The sequence below is a fragment of the Vipera ursinii genome (assembly GCF_947247035.1).
Source record: "Vipera ursinii genome assembly, chromosome: 11".
NCBI lineage: Eukaryota > Metazoa > Chordata > Lepidosauria > Squamata > Viperidae > Vipera > Vipera ursinii.
The window spans coordinates 16287285-16302386 of record NC_139524.1 but is presented as its reverse complement, the minus strand read 5'-3'; the positions used below and the strand labels follow the sequence as shown (position 1 = coordinate 16302386).

General features: G+C 42.5%; 2 protein-coding genes across 2 annotated transcripts; both read right to left on the bottom strand.

Moving 5' to 3' along the window:
- Positions 1-398: 398 nt before the first annotated feature.
- On the bottom strand, positions 399-5532 carry TRIM69 (tripartite motif containing 69; the record flags this gene model as incomplete). Its single annotated transcript, XM_083371701.1, has 6 exons — positions 399-1283; positions 1686-1810; positions 2935-2957; positions 3327-3560; positions 3877-3972; positions 4984-5532. 6 exons carry the CDS (start codon positions 5530-5532, stop codon positions 739-741), a joined length of 1572 nt encoding a protein of 523 aa, XP_083227827.1. The 3' UTR covers positions 399-738.
- A 1301-nt stretch (positions 5533-6833) lies between these two features.
- B2M (beta-2-microglobulin) lies at positions 6834-13616 on the bottom strand. Its single transcript, XM_083371141.1, has 4 exons — positions 13367-13616; positions 10091-10369; positions 8966-9002; positions 6834-7708 (listed from the first exon to the last, which is right to left on the bottom strand). Exons 1-3 carry the CDS (start codon positions 13431-13433, stop codon positions 8989-8991), a joined length of 360 nt encoding a protein of 119 aa, XP_083227267.1. The 5' UTR covers positions 13434-13616; the 3' UTR covers positions 6834-7708; positions 8966-8988.
- Between the last annotated feature and the right edge of the window lie 1486 nt (positions 13617-15102).

Below are 15102 nucleotides of genomic sequence, written 5' to 3'. Positions count from 1 at the left end.
ACAATTGTCATAACTATGAACCAGTTGACAAGCCTCTGAATTTTGACCACGTGATCATGGGGATGCTGCAAAGGTTGTAACTGTGAAAAACGGTCATAAGTCTCATTTTTCACTGCTGTTGTAACATTGAATGGTCACTAAATGAAATGTTGTAAGTTGAGGACTACCTGTATTACTTCGGGTTTCTGAACGTTTGCCTGTTTTCACACCGGTTCTGAAGAAGTGAGCTGTCCATCAAACATCAGGAGAGGGAAAAAGCCATGCTTAAATTTAACTTTTTCTTTTGATTTGATCAAGATACCTTTATTATTTTATTATTATTATTATTATTATTATTATTATTATTATTATTATTATTATTATTATTATTATTATTATTATTATATGTGTGTTATGGAATGGAACACTAATAGCTTGGGATACATCTTTCTGCTCAACCTTACAGTCAGATATTGTCCCGGAAAGAAATCAGACGACGCCATTGGAGATACTGTTTAAGTGGTCAAGGAGGCATCTGGCTACCTTTCCAAGCCATGACTGTTGTCCCAGCTGAACCACAGAAAGGGCAAAAAACCTACTCTACCGCAGTAGTAAACCACAGCAGAAGTCCAAAGGAAATGGTTGGGCCCTTCTGTTGGCACTGGAGGCGTATCCCACACTCCTATAAGCTCCTTTTTTCCCCCCAAAGCCAGGCTGAGACATATCGGCTGAGGAGATATTTCCAACTTCACCATGCTTCTACATATCAAAAGCAATGATTCTCAGTGGTTCCTTGTTCTCTCCAGAGTCGTTCAGACATGGGCAAAAGTAGGGGTACACCTTCTCGGTGAAAGTGTCCGTGAAGGTGTAGAGGTGAGACATAGCCAGGGCCTCATAAAAGGATACCTGGCCTTCCTCGTAATCCAAATAGACCCCCACTCTGCACAGATTGTCAACCAAGGTTAGACATTTGGGGTAGACATCTACAGCCTTTAACTCATTCTTATTCCTCAGCTTGATCAGCCAGTGGCCCTCCTTGGGTGACAGGGGATAATTCCCTTTCCGGTTAACGCTTTCCCGAACAACTCCCAAGGTCCACTTGGTCTTCTTCTGCACTTCCACTTCCCAATAGTGCTTCCCGGTGGTGAATCCTTCAGAAGCTAAGACCGAAACACTGCAGTCAAATCTTTCTGGAATATCTGGAAGAATCTGCTTCATGTCGTTATGCCAGACGCAGGTCAACCCTTCGGAGAGGATCAAGTTGGGGTGGGCTGTTTTAGGATCCAAAGTGATGAAGGTGATGTCTGGGGAAGGAAGGACATGACTGGTGAAGCACAGGAGATCTATCCACATGAGTTGACGCAGTGTAAACAAGGCCTATCTACGTGGTGTGCTAACTTCTCTTTTTTTGTACAGATATGAAATACAGGAAGCTCTTATTCTAAAATCAACAGCAACAGTATTTCTATCATCATAAACAATTTCAAGTGTCAAATCCCAAAATTAAATGTGGGTTTCTTTAGCAAGAAGTCCAACAGTGGTTTCCAAGTAGAAACAAAGTCAGACTAAAATATTTTCCTTAATCAGAATAGCTTCTTTCGCCATCCCAGCCAGTTCCATGAGCTTCACTATCTCTTCTTCCATGATAGGAATGTGAAAAAAAATCCATTTCAGTTAAGATCAACTGGATCTGGTTGCTTCTTTACCTGGATTAAGGATGGTTCTCATTTCTTTCCATATGGCATAATGCATGGGGCCCTTGAATTCTCCAGGGTTCAGCGTCCCAGTCACTAACTGTCCCAGAGACGAATTGTCAGTTTTCTGCTCCATCCTACACAAGACATTTGTAAGGTAAAGGTAAAGGTTCCCCCGCACATGCGTGCTAGTCATTTCCAACTCTAGGGGCCGGTGCTCATATCCGTTTCAAAGCCGAAGAGCCAGCGCTTGTCCGAGGACGTCTCCGTGGTCATGTGGCCGGCATGACTAGACGTCAAAGGCGCACAGAACGCTGTTACCTTCCCACCGGAGTGGTCCCTATTTTTCTACTTGCATTTTTTACGTGCTTTCGAACTGCTAGGTTGGCAGAAGCTGGGACGAGTAACAGGCGCTCACTCTGTTATGTGGCACTCAGGATTCGACCTGCCAAACTGCCAAACATCTGATCGACAAGCTCAGCATCCTAACCCACTGAGCCACCACGTCCCTAAGACATTTGTAGAGTTAGTTAAATAGGATAATGATGGGAGAGGAGGGGGAAGATAATCCCAGAAACCACTATTATCTTGGATATATACTGGTTAAGAGCAATGCAGAGAGGAACCCTTCCTGCCTCAAAGAATTGCTATACGTTGTCCACAAATGACTATATGGAAAAGAGGTGTGTTTGATGCCAACATTATCCTTGGCATTTCTTCCTGTCTGATATAATTGCACGGAGCTAAGGAGGAAAAATGAAGTAGCAACATAGGCCAATTAACTTATTCCTTGTACGGTCCTTGGTGCTCTTTGATCTTGGTTGTTTTCTTGCAGACCTTTCATTACCCAACTAATTAACAGCATCCATGCACCTATGATGGGTTGGGCAATGAAACGTCTGCAAGAAAATGCCAAGGTCAGAGAGCACCAAGGACCACACAGTTCAACCCTGAACAATAACCATTCTCTTCTATTGGAACTCATTCATTGCTTGAACACTGCTACATGTGCTTGCATCAACATAGAAGAAAACTACATAGATGCTGAAGCGTTGAATGTTGGGATTCCCAATCTCAAGGGAAGACCCTTATGTATTTATGTTTGTTTGAGTTCCTTCGGACAGGGCAGGATATGCAGCTCCAGGAAGATCAGGCCAACCAATGGGGATGGTCCAGGTTTTGTGGTTAATCATCATATTTTTGGTACTCTTGAGGTCTGCAATAATTATTTTGGAATATTTCCTTATAGACTCATACTCACCGGTCTACAAATGGCTTTATTCCCTGTCAGGAGGAAAAAAAAGAGAAAAGGAAGAAGAATCATTTCTAAATTGCCTTCCCTTTGGACCCATTTATAGCATAAATATAACTCAACAAAGCAAAACAGGTAGTAGATTAGATTTCAAAATTCTCAATGGTCTTCACGGTTTTGAAGGCCCTGGGTGACATACATACCTTTCTTCTAAAATATGCACAAAATGATCTTAAAGCCAAATGGCTGCAAGCTCTATCTTTGACCTTGTCTACTTGACATCGTAATTCTCAACTACATCCTTCTTCTCGATGCTAAGCAGATGCCTGAGAGTCCTACGTCTGAGACTCCAGCGACATAATCCCAAACCACGTTCAACTGTATAAATCTGGAAATCTTACTTTTAGGAAACCCACAGAATTTTGTTGGTACAGCCGAGCCTGAATGCAGACCAAGGTGTCCTTCGCAATCTGCGATCTGTCTTGGAGTTTGTTTAGATTTCCTTCCATTTCCTGCAGGAGTATTTCACTCTCTTCCTTTAACCGATGAATTAACATTTTCTCCTTGGTGTGAAGAAACTGGTGCAGCTTTAGGAACTCCAAGGAGATATGGTACTGGAGCTGTAATTTGTTCTCCTGAAAATAAAAAAAGAAAAAAGATTGAAAACAAATCCATGCAACTAATGGACACTAGTTATAGAGATTCTGATTGTTGATCTGTTATTTACCAGGGAACAATAACTACACCATAAATGAGCTTTTGCAACATTGCTTTAGACCCATTTCCTCATTTTAATAATGGCTACCAAGAAAGAAAACCAATTCTGATTTTATCGGCTTGCAGTGTACATATTTGTGTTCAAAATGGGGGAATTAAACATATTGTCCTCTCCCCCCTCGTCCAAAAAAAAAAATCAAACGGATGGTATCTATTGAATTTGTGCATACTCACTTTATGACTGGATATTTTCTCCTCCTGGGCATTCTTCAACACCTCCAGTTTTACCAGGATAGACCTGAGCTGAAGTCTCAATGTGAGTAGCCTTTCCTATGGATATAATGTCAAGTTACAGCTACGTTTTAGCCAGATTAAAAAGTGGTTTGAACCTTTCAGTGGATTTCCTAGATGCCAACTAGGCCCTAACTCATGGCTTGTTGAAAAATAATGCTGCAAATATATACAGCAGGGGTGTCCAACTTGGCAACTTTTAAGACTTATGGACTTCATCTCCCAGAATTCCCCAGTCAGCATGGCTGGCTGGGGAATTCTGGGAATTGAAGTCTAAAGGTCTTTAAGTTGCAAGGTTATGTAGTATTACTTTCAGTTCTGAAATGATTGTTTAAAATACAAGGCTAACCTGTATCAATATAGATGTTCACTTTCTAATCAAAACCTTAGGTAGGATCAAGTCCGTCAAAGTTGTTGCTTCTTCAGTTTTAATGTAGCAGAAAGGAAATAATACTCTTTGAAACATGGGGAATAATCACGTAACTACACTTTTACAGGTTTCGTTTGAGTTAAATTGCAGTTTCGATTAAATGTCCTTTGCATTTGATTCTGACTGGGCTCCTTCTCTTTGTCCTGTGAAAGGTTTGGCTTCTAGCGTTCCTCTGAGAAAAGCAGTGGGCGTTTCAGAGAGCGCGCACATCTGCTTTAACACAATTTTGAAGTAGGCATTTGCGCAGGTCGACTTACAACAGTTCATTTAGTAACCGTTTGAAGTTACAACGACACTGAAAAAAGTGACTTCTGCCCCAAATCCTTAGCCTTCAAATGTGGGTCATCCTCAAAGTGGGGGTCATTTCAAACAGAACACAAAGGTTTTTCGAGCTCAGCAACTTTAAGCGGTGTGGACTTCCAACTCCCACAATTCCAGAGCCGGCATGCTGGCTGTGGAATTCTGGGAGCTGAAGTCCACACGGCTTACTGTCAAGTTGCTGAGCTTGAGAAATACCGCAGAATATTAAGAGGTGATCTGCTGAAACATCCTTCAGAAGCTTCCCTTTGACTGGCTCTCGGGACCGTTGATGGGGATCAAGGCCTCAGCGTGTCATTTACCGTATATATCTGCACCGCATCAGGGATGAGAAGAAACTGAGAGCATTGATCCTCAGGCATCTGAGCTTCTCGGCAGGCGAAACAAGCTAGTTTCCCTTGAGGCTTCCAGTAAAGGGTCAGTGGTTCGCCATGCTCCACGCATTTCTGCTGTTGACCACCTACGTGAAGAGTCTTAATCTTCTCCGCCATCTTTTCCAAGGCTTGGTTGATTATGAACTTGCGTTCGGGAATGTTGACGTGACATTCTGGGCAGAAAACACCTTTTTTATTCCAGATGGCCTCCAGGCAAGATTTGCAGAAGTTATGACCGCAAGGTAGAATGACCGGCTCTTTAAACAGTTCGAAGCAAAGGGAACAGGACAACTCCTTGGTGAAGTCATCTGCATGCAGGTCCCATGAGGTGTTTGACGAGCTGGCAAGAATCGGGCTCACTGCTCGTTCGTTTAGGGAAATGAGCGAGGAAGTGGACGGATTTTTGCTACTGGAAGTAGACATTGTACTGGAAAGAGCAAACACTGAAGCAGCAATCAGAAGTAGGGAAGAAAGCATGCGTGAGAACAATTGTCTTAAATGACAAGGATTGTATTAGTAGATCATCTACCTGGGGCCACCTCCAATTCCGTCATTGAACGCATCTACAATCTTTAACCAAAATAAAGTTGACCATCTATAACGAATCAGCTAGATTTTAGATCAGCTAAAAGTTGTTGGAGATGAGCGGCAATTAAGTTTAATAGATGAGAGAATTTTCAACAATAGGTGAGATTAATTTTTCCAATCCCAAACCTCTGGTTATGTTGGAGTATAGCTCTCAGGGTTAAGTCCTTCTGATGAAAATTCTTACCACCCTTACACCCACGCTTGCCAAAGCAGTCAATTGTGGAAGATTGATTTTTTGCCATCTCCTGTTAAATTTTCATGCCTGTATTTTCTTAATGATTGAAAAATCTGCAGCCTAATTAATCAGAATCACCTTTGTTAAACCATCCAAAGGTTTCACTGATTAATCTGGCCAGTTGTAGACATTACAACTGTCTCACCAATTTCCACTTGATGTCATTTCAGACCAGGGAAAATGCCACATTGGGACCTAGAAGTCACCATCTAGCCCTTCCTTTGAAAGACATGCACAGGATTGGGGTGCTTCAAGATAAATTTGAGCCTGGCTTCCAATTTCCACCCATTTCTACAATGATCTATCATTTATAGCATTTCTAGGGAGTCACCTATTTTGCAGAATAAGGTCTCCACTTTACTGTTCAGATGAAATCCTTGGTTCTTTGCCTGCGTTACTCACTAACCTGCTTTCAGTGCCCTCCCTTCTAACTGCCACTCTCCAACTGTCTTCTTCTTCCAGAAGATTCCGTTGGCTCCCTATTAAATTATTTAGTCTCAAACCTTCTCACAAAGCTCTTAAAGCAAGAACAAATGGCTCTTATTCTTTTATGCGGACACCTATCGTTTTCATAACCTTACATCTGCAAAAAAAAAACCTCCTCCAAATCTTGTAGAGCTATGATTTTGAAGCATTTATTTATAAGCCAAATAACATCAGGATGATTTACTGACATAGAAATCCTCAGTCAATGCAAGTCTTGAGAAATATTGTTACTAAATATTGTCTGTGCAATGTATTTCACTGGCTGAGTTAAAGGCCTAAACATTTGCAGTGTGCTAAATTTGGCTGAGAATCTTGGCCAGGTCCCATGTAGCTTATATTGGCTTTTTTTTAAAAAAAAAGTATATTCTTTTAATGAATTGCTTACTATGTAGCCTAATGTTTTATTGTAAACTACTTTTGAGGTGCGTCTCTCAATCATTCACAAGCCACAAAGAACTTCCAAAGAAAACATTGTTAGGTATTTTTTATTGGAGGGTTATGTATACATCAGCAGAGGACAACAAAATGAACTTAAGTGCTGGGGAAAATTATCGGCTGAGCTGGCATATTGAGCAGTTTATAAAAGGAAACTTTAATTATCATTTTTAGAAAATTCCATTTTTCCATTCTTATCTCAGCAATAACAGAAGAAAATGCTCTTAATTCCTAAAAGACTTAGCATAGCAATAAAGCGAAAGTGATGGCCTTTTCAGACATTCAAATTGATTAATCAATCATAGTTAGGAACTGTCTATGAGACTATATATTTATGATGATGACTCCATATTTAATTCAATTTAATTTTAATTTAATAATATTTCTATACCGCCCTTCTCCCTGAGGACTCAGGGCGGTTCACAGGGCAAAAGTGAAATACAAAATACAAACATTAAAAAGAAATTAAATGATTGCCCAAGTTAAAACAATTAATATACAATTATAAAACCCCAAAGATAAAATTAAGAATGCAAAAAATAAAAAAACCCCACCAATCCCCATCAGGCTAGGCCGGCTTGTACAAACAAAAACGTCTTGAGATCGCGACGAAAGGAGCGAAGATCGGGCGCCATCCGGAGCTCTACCGGTAACTGATTCCACAGCTCCGGAGCGCCCACAGAGAAGGATCTCCCCCTGGGGGCCACCAATCGACATTCTCTGATCGATGGCTCAAATGCTGATTTATATAAACACACACGGATTATCTTTGATAAGTTTCCTGAAAAGGCCTGGCTTTTAAAAGTTAAAACTGATGCTTTTCAATCAGTGATAAGCAGAAACAGCACTTGAAGTAAATTCAGAAACATCATCAGTAGAAATAGTGGTTGAAAGCAGCATTCATCAAATCTGGGGGAGAAAAAAAAGAATATTTTTACATTAAAAAAAACAAGAAACGTAGTACAGTACACTATTGGCTGGGTTGGAAAACCAAATTGTTTTTTTGCATCTGTGTTTGAGTCTCTCTTGATTTATATTGAAAATATAAAATCATGAAAGCATTGGGGAAAGTACTTTTAAAAGTATTGCAAGAGTTGTGCAGGGGTCTTGTAAGGACTGACAAAAGATTGTGAAAGGTGTTTAAAGCAGTGCTCAGCCAAACCTGGGTAAATTATCCAACACTGAATAAAATTGGTGTTTTTTTTTTGGGTAAGAAACATGATGAAGCTTCCTGAATGGGAAGTGAAACACCTCAGATTAACAAACTTTGGTCTAGTTGCCACGATTTAACCTTTTTTAGACACATGAACCCGTTACCCAATCACAGCAGGGACTTTTAAAGTGTTTTACCTACGTTGGGTAAGTAAAAAGGACTTTTTGATAACAGGGAAAAAAGGCAGCTCTGCTTTAAAGTACAGTAGAAATATTATGATTATTTTGGTTATTGTGTTCTACGCTTTTTGACGGTATATCATGTGGATTCTGCACACAGAGACATACACACATACAGTATACATGCATGCTGGCAGGGGAATTCTGGGAGTTGGCCCACATATCTTGAAGTAGCCAAGTTTGAGAAACACTGGTTTGAAGTTTCAGCTTTCTTCTTTTTTTTTTTTAAACAAGTCTCTTTCCTGACAAAAGCTGCTTAAACACATGGCTTTCATTTTGTTTACTGCTTTCTCTTTCGTGACAGCAAGCTGATCTTTTACTCCCTTAGTAATAAGGTAAAGGTAAAGGTTCCCCCGCACATGCGTGCTAGTCGTTTCTGACTCTAGGGGCCGGTGCTCATCTCCGTTTCAAAGCCGAAGAGCCGGCGCTTGTCCGAGGACGTCTCCACGGTGATGTGTCCGGCATGACTAGACATCAAAGGTGCACGGAACGCTTTTACCTTCCCACCGTAGCGGTCCCTGTTTTTCTACTTGCATTTTTATGTGCTTTCGAACTGCTAGGTTGGCAGAAGCTGGGACGAGTAACAGGCGCTTACTCTGCTACGCGGCACTCGGGATTCGACCCGCCAAACTGCCGACCATCTGATCGACAAGCTCAGAGTCCTAACCCACTGAGCCACTGCATCCCCTTAGTAATACTACTACACATAAACATAATACACGTACTTTCATATTTCTTGTGAAGCACACTTTTCATGAAACAGCCATCTCTTACCTTATTTGATGGAGACTACTGGCTTAGGAATTCTGTTCTGTAGAAGACAGAGAGAGTAAACTTTTAGCAAACATTTCTTCAAACATATATCAAATCATTGAGGGCCTACAGATTCTAAGCTATTTCTTTGCTGCTGCTTCGCATGCTCAGCCAGAAGTTCACCATCTACATTTTTTATTTTTTTGTCTTAAATGGTTAAAAAGACCTTTCTGGCAGCATTTTGTAACAAAGGCTTTGGTAGAATGAGTTAGTATATATCAGAGGAACCTCAAGAGCAATCCTTTTAAAGAAAAGAAAGCAATCTAGGGAAGGCAAGAACAGAATCCAGCAGTACCCTACAGATCCACAACTGGTCTGTAACAGATTCCTTTTCGTGATCTTCAAAAGCGAACTGCCCAGAATCGTTGGAAATTGGGAAGTGTACAAATTTAATACAGAATAATAAAAACAATTAGACTTCGTGAACTGATTGTACTTCTTTCTTTTTAGAAACATTTCTACTGAAATCCTAAGATACAGAAAAGGGACGCTTACTATCATTTCCAGACTTCTGTTATTCTACCCCATGACAATAAAGTAGAATTCCAGCATTCACGTGTTGCCTGTTTTCTGACCGCTCAACTATCAAAGGCTGAAAAAGTAAGCCATGGTTTGCCAGAGATGGTAGATGGAAGATCGGAAATTGCGAACAATCCATCAGATTATCATGATTCACTGGAAGTTAGGACTGGGTTCAACAAAAGGTTGCTTCAGTGCCCAGGAGGGGTGCGGAACGTCTAGCTCTCCAGAGGTTGCTGAACTACAACTCCCAGGATCCCTCACCAAGGGGAAGGAGACCAGGAAGACTAGATCAGCAATATGTGGAAACTAGACTGGTGACTCCCATGATGTATTCTCCAGCTAAAGGGGGGGGGGTGTCTCCAAACTTGACCATTTTTAAGACTTGTGGACCGTGCTGGCTGGGGAATTCTGGGAGCTGAAGTCCACAAACCTTAAAGCAGCCAAGTTTGGAGACCCCTGGGCTAAACCATGGCCTAAGACATCTTAACTATTGCTGTTTCAAGTGGAGGAAGGCTATGGAGGGAGAGGAGGAAATGGAACAGAAAGCCAAGTCAAAGCAGTTACCCAATTTCACAATTTTTGGCACTTTAAGCGTCTGGTGTTCCACCTTGCACGCATATTCATCATTTCCATTGGGAACCACCGTAGCGTAAGTCAGAAGCTGGAAGGTCCAGTCTTCTTTGAAAGAGAGATCAGACTGCTTGATGTTGGGTAGTTCAACATTGTTCTTCAGAAGAGTAACGTTGATTTTGGGAGGGTGGAAACCCTCCGCAAAGCAGTGCAGAGTGTTCGACTTGCCGGCCGATATGGGATGGCGGGAATACACTTGCACATCTGGCTGTTCTATAAGTTAAAGGGGAGGGAGGGAAAAAAACAAGAGAAGATGTTGCAAACCCAGGTCATCTTGCCCGTGTTTTCTCTACCGTGGCCAGAGGACTTTGAGATAGATTTTGGTCCTCAGATGTTGCTTCCAGAGAGAACATGGCTTCCAACAGCTGATCTATCGAGGTGGCTTAAGGGCCACCTCTTTAGAAAGATATAAAAAGGTAAAGGTTCCTCCGCACATGCGTGCTAGTCGTTTCTGACTCTAGGGGCCGGTGCTCATCTCTTTCAAAGCTGAAGAGCCAGCGCTTGTCCGAGGACGTATCCGTGATCATGTGGCCGGCATGACTAGACGCCAAAGGCGCACGGAACGCTGTTACCTTCCCACCGTAGGGGTCCCTATTTTTCTACTTGCATTTTTACGTGCTTTCAAACTGCTAGGTTGGCAAAAGCTGGGATGAGTAACAGGCGCTCACTCTGCTACACAGCACTCAGGATTCGACCTGCCAAACTGCTGACCATCTGATCGATAAGCTCAGCGTCCTAACCCACTGAGCCACCGCGTCCCTTTAGAAAGATATAGGGGATTTTAAAAAAGAAAAAGAAGCAAAGAAATGGGTTCCCAAATGAATCCTTTGACTACAGGCAGGATTCTCCTGACTTGGCGCAGATTGTCCTCAACTTACATCCACAAGCTGGATTGGAATTTTGGTTGTTAAGTGATGTTGTTGTTAGGCAAGTCATCACATAACCAGACCTGATTTTATTACCATTTTTACTGCGGTCATTAAGGGAATCACATGGTTAAGTGATTCTACTCTCCCATTGCGTTTACATGTCAGAAGCAAGCTGGAAATTAAGGGTGTGACCGCAAGGCAGTGTCAATCTTTGTAACTGCTATCAAAATCACAGTTGGGAGAGGTGCGACAGTTGTAAATCCCATCCTCACCCCGTTCTGGGAGAACAAAGATTAAATGAAAGTGCGACACACACACATTTTTTTAACCATGGAACTTTTGAGGTGTGTGGACTCCCAGAATTCCTCAGTCAGCATGTTGTCTGTAAGTTGAAGTCCACGTATCTTCTTAAAGTTACCCAGGTTGAAAAACAATGATTTTGGAGCAAACAAAATGTTTGTTTTTTTGCTTTCACTTTTCTAAAAGCACTTTTAAAACATTTTTCCCCCTTTGGCAATGTATCAATCGCAATTATCTTTATGTTTTGTTCCTTTTCTTTCCCTGTTACTAGGCTAGAAAGCAGACGACCTTGAGTTCAAGTCCTGCCTTAGCCATGAAAGCCAGCTGGTTGACTTTTGGCCGATCTCCGCCTTAGGCATGAAAGGCACTTGAGTGATTTTGGCCCAATCACTCCCTGTCAGCCCGAACAGCCTCGCAGGGCTGTTGTTGCAAGGAGGAGGAAGGTGTGTTGGATATGTTTGCCACCTTGAGTTACTGGTAAAAATAATAAAGGTGGGATATAAATACTTTTAAAGCAAAACAAAAAAAAATAAGGCCAGCAAGTGTCAGAAATTAATAGCTCAAGCTTCTATTAGATCCCCAGACTCTATTTTCCTAATTCTAGCAACTACTGCGAAACTCTAGAATAGCCCTTCCCGACTATTTTATTCTACTTTCTATTTTATTGTTTTACTTTCGGAGAATGCACCACATCAGAAACCATGCCTCTTTCAGGCACACCATCATCCCTTCCAAATCAAAGAAAATACTTGTTACTCAAGTCTTCCTCTTTTTCCCTTTTGCATTTGGGGCACTGAACCCCATAACTACGTCAGAAACATTAATTAATTAATTAATTAATTAATTAATTAATTAATTTTATTTGTGTACCGCCCTTCTCCCCGAAGGACTCAGGGCGGCGAACAGGGCAATACATGTTAAAAGAAACATTGCAAAGGGAAGAACACCAAGTTGCCGTGAAGTTTATAACAAAAGACAACAAGATGGTGGCCATCACAGGGATCTGTGTTCCACATTCAGAACCTCTGCCTTTTTTTTGGGGGGGGGGCAGATTTTTATTGTTTTGGAATAGTTTAAAGCAGCGTTTTCCAACCTTAGGAACTTGAAGATGCGTGGACTTCAACTCCCAGAATTCCCCAGCCAGCTATGCTGGCTGGGGAATTCTGGGAGTTGAAGTCCACGCATCTTCAAGTTCCTAAGGTTGGAAAATGCTGGTTTAAAGCCATCCTGTGAAGCGTATGCAGCTTTTTTTAAAAAAAAAAGTAAGAAAAATGGAAGAACAAAGAGAACCCCTCCCATTTCCTTCTCCATCCCAATCAACGGGAAAAGAAGAACAAAAAAAAACAACCAAAATTCGATTCAATTTTCCTGTTATTCTTCCAGTCAGATCCGTCTCTCCAAAGCAAGTATCACAAGCGAGTCAACATTTCCCTTTTTAATTCCCTAAAATAGTTGTAAAAATAATAAAGGCGGGATGCAAGGAAATAAGATTATACCAGGTCACAGAAACAGAGGCAAGAAGCCCCCTCCCCAATACACACACTTCCTTAAGACTGCAACTCCCATCTTCCCACAAATCTCTGGGCTAACTAACCCAGGACAGACCCAGGAGACACACATTTAATTTCCTAGAATATTTGTAAAAAAAAACCATAAAGGCAGGGTATAAAGAAATAAGATTATACCAGGCCACAGAAAGACAGGTGCTCACCTCCTTTAAGACTACATCTTCCAGCAAACCCCTGGCTTAACCCGGGACAGATCCAGGAGACGCAAACCCACCTTCAGCCCCCCCCCCACAAAACCCCTGCGAGTTTCGGGGTCCAGCCCCCCCCCCTTTCACGCCCAACCCCTCCTGCGGGCTGGAAGCCCGAAGCTCCTGGAGAAATGCCAACCAACGCAGGGAAAAAAAGAAAAAGCATCTTAAGAACCGGAACTTCTCAAAAGTCACCCATTTCTAGCCCGGGTTAGAAGGTGGCTGCCAACCCGCCGCAGGAGCGCAAAAATCGCACGCGGGAGCAGCAGAAAAAAGTTGTCTTACTTTCCACGGGTTCCGCGAGACAGGAGACCAAGACAACGCACCAGATGAGAATCTCTTTCGAGGCCATGCTTCTTGACTTTTTTGGCAGCCGCGACAGCAGCCCCGCACGCTACTCGGACCACAACCGAAATGTACTGCGGAGCTGGGGAACTACGCCTAAGAGAAGAGGGTTTTTCTCTCTGGACCAATCAGAAAAATCGACAGAGCTGCGTCGTCACCGGTCGCTAGGCACGAGGTTTCCCGCAAGCGTCTGCTCCAAGCGTTCGGTACTTTCCAGCGCAGGCGCAGTTCTGCCCGCTGCGACTTCCACTTTCGGTTTCTCGTTGCCGAGAAGGAGCCGCTGATTTCCGAGAAACTGAGCTCACTTTTCGGGAGTGGGGGATGGGCGGGCCAGGAGGATCTGCTTGCGCTGAAGATCCTGAATACGGATTGCAGCGGCTGGAACGGGAAAGGGAAAAGATCCAGGTTGTGGGTTAGCTAGTTAGTTAGTTAGTTAGTTAGTTAGTTAGTTAGTTAGTTAGTTAGTTAGTTATGGGACTTATATCCCGCCCTATCTCCCGAAGGACTCAGGGCGGCTAACGTCAATAATATACAATAAATACAGAAATTAAGATAAAATTAAAATTAAAGGCCTCTGTGCAATAGATTAAAATTAAAAATTAAAAATAAATTAAAAATAAATTAAAAATTGTAAACATAATTAAAATGCCTGTCAGTCCAGGTCAGCCAGGTGGAAAAGGAGTGTTTTGAGGCCGCGGCGAAAGGACCGGAGATCTTGGGCCATCCGAAGCTCAGGGGGGAGCTGGTTCCATAGGGCTGGGGCTCCCAACAGAGAAGGCCCTCCCCCTGGGGGGTCGCCAGCCGACATTGTCTGGCCGACGGTACCCTGAGGAGGCCGCCTCTGTGTGAGCGTACTGGGCGATGGGAATTCGTTCCTGGTAGCAGATGGTCCTGCAAGTATCCCGGACCTAAGCCATGTAGGGCTTTAAAGGTAAGTACCAGCACCTTAAATCTAACCTAGGAATGGGAGTAAATAAAGCAATTCAGGCACAAAACTGGGTAAAAACTAAAAGCCATCTTAGTGTTCACAGATCGCACTAAGTTTTGGGTTGCTTGGTCCTAACATTCGTGGGAAAAGCCACCACTGACAAGGTTCGTCATAACAAGAGGCAAGCCCCATTGTGCCTTAGATTAGAAGGTGAATGACCACTTGCTGCTTCTACCACCTTCTTCAACTTCTCAGTCTAACCTAGTCCTGGGATCTCTTGGTGGTCTCCCATCCAAGTATCGTCAATCACACCAACCCTGCCTAAATTTCCAAGACTACCTAAGAACTAGCCAACTTTGTCCACTGGCAATCTCTCCTCGCTACTTAGAGGTTTGCTTCTTTCTATACACAAACATCCACCTGAGAAGCAAACCTGCACGTTCTCCCCAATTAGGCTTTTATTGAACAATTTATGCTTTCACGTCTTACTTGTACACTCCCCATAGTTGCTCTGTGAGAGAAATGGGCTGTTTCTAAATGTGATAAATCAATAAAATTGTTCTGCTCTGAGAATTCTGAGAGCTGGGAAGCCCATCCATTTAAAAAGTTGCCCAGTCTGAGAAACACTTGAGTTACGGAACGCAATCAAAAGCTCCAGATAATAATATTCCTCCCTGCTCAATTTTTTTTTCTTTATGCCCCCCTTCCCCCAAAAAATATTGTTCCAGAAAAAAGGTGGAAGAGCTGC

Bases quoted from the DNA above. Each gene is read 5' to 3' on its own strand.
- B2M (XM_083371141.1), bottom strand. From the start codon at position 13,433: ATGGCCTCGAAAGAGATTCTCATCTGGTGCGTTGTCTTGGTCTCCTGT. The intron at 10,370-13,366 runs GTAAGACAACTT...TTTAACTTATAG, and splicing joins TCTCGCGGAACCCGTGGAAA to AACAGCCAGATGTGCAAGTG.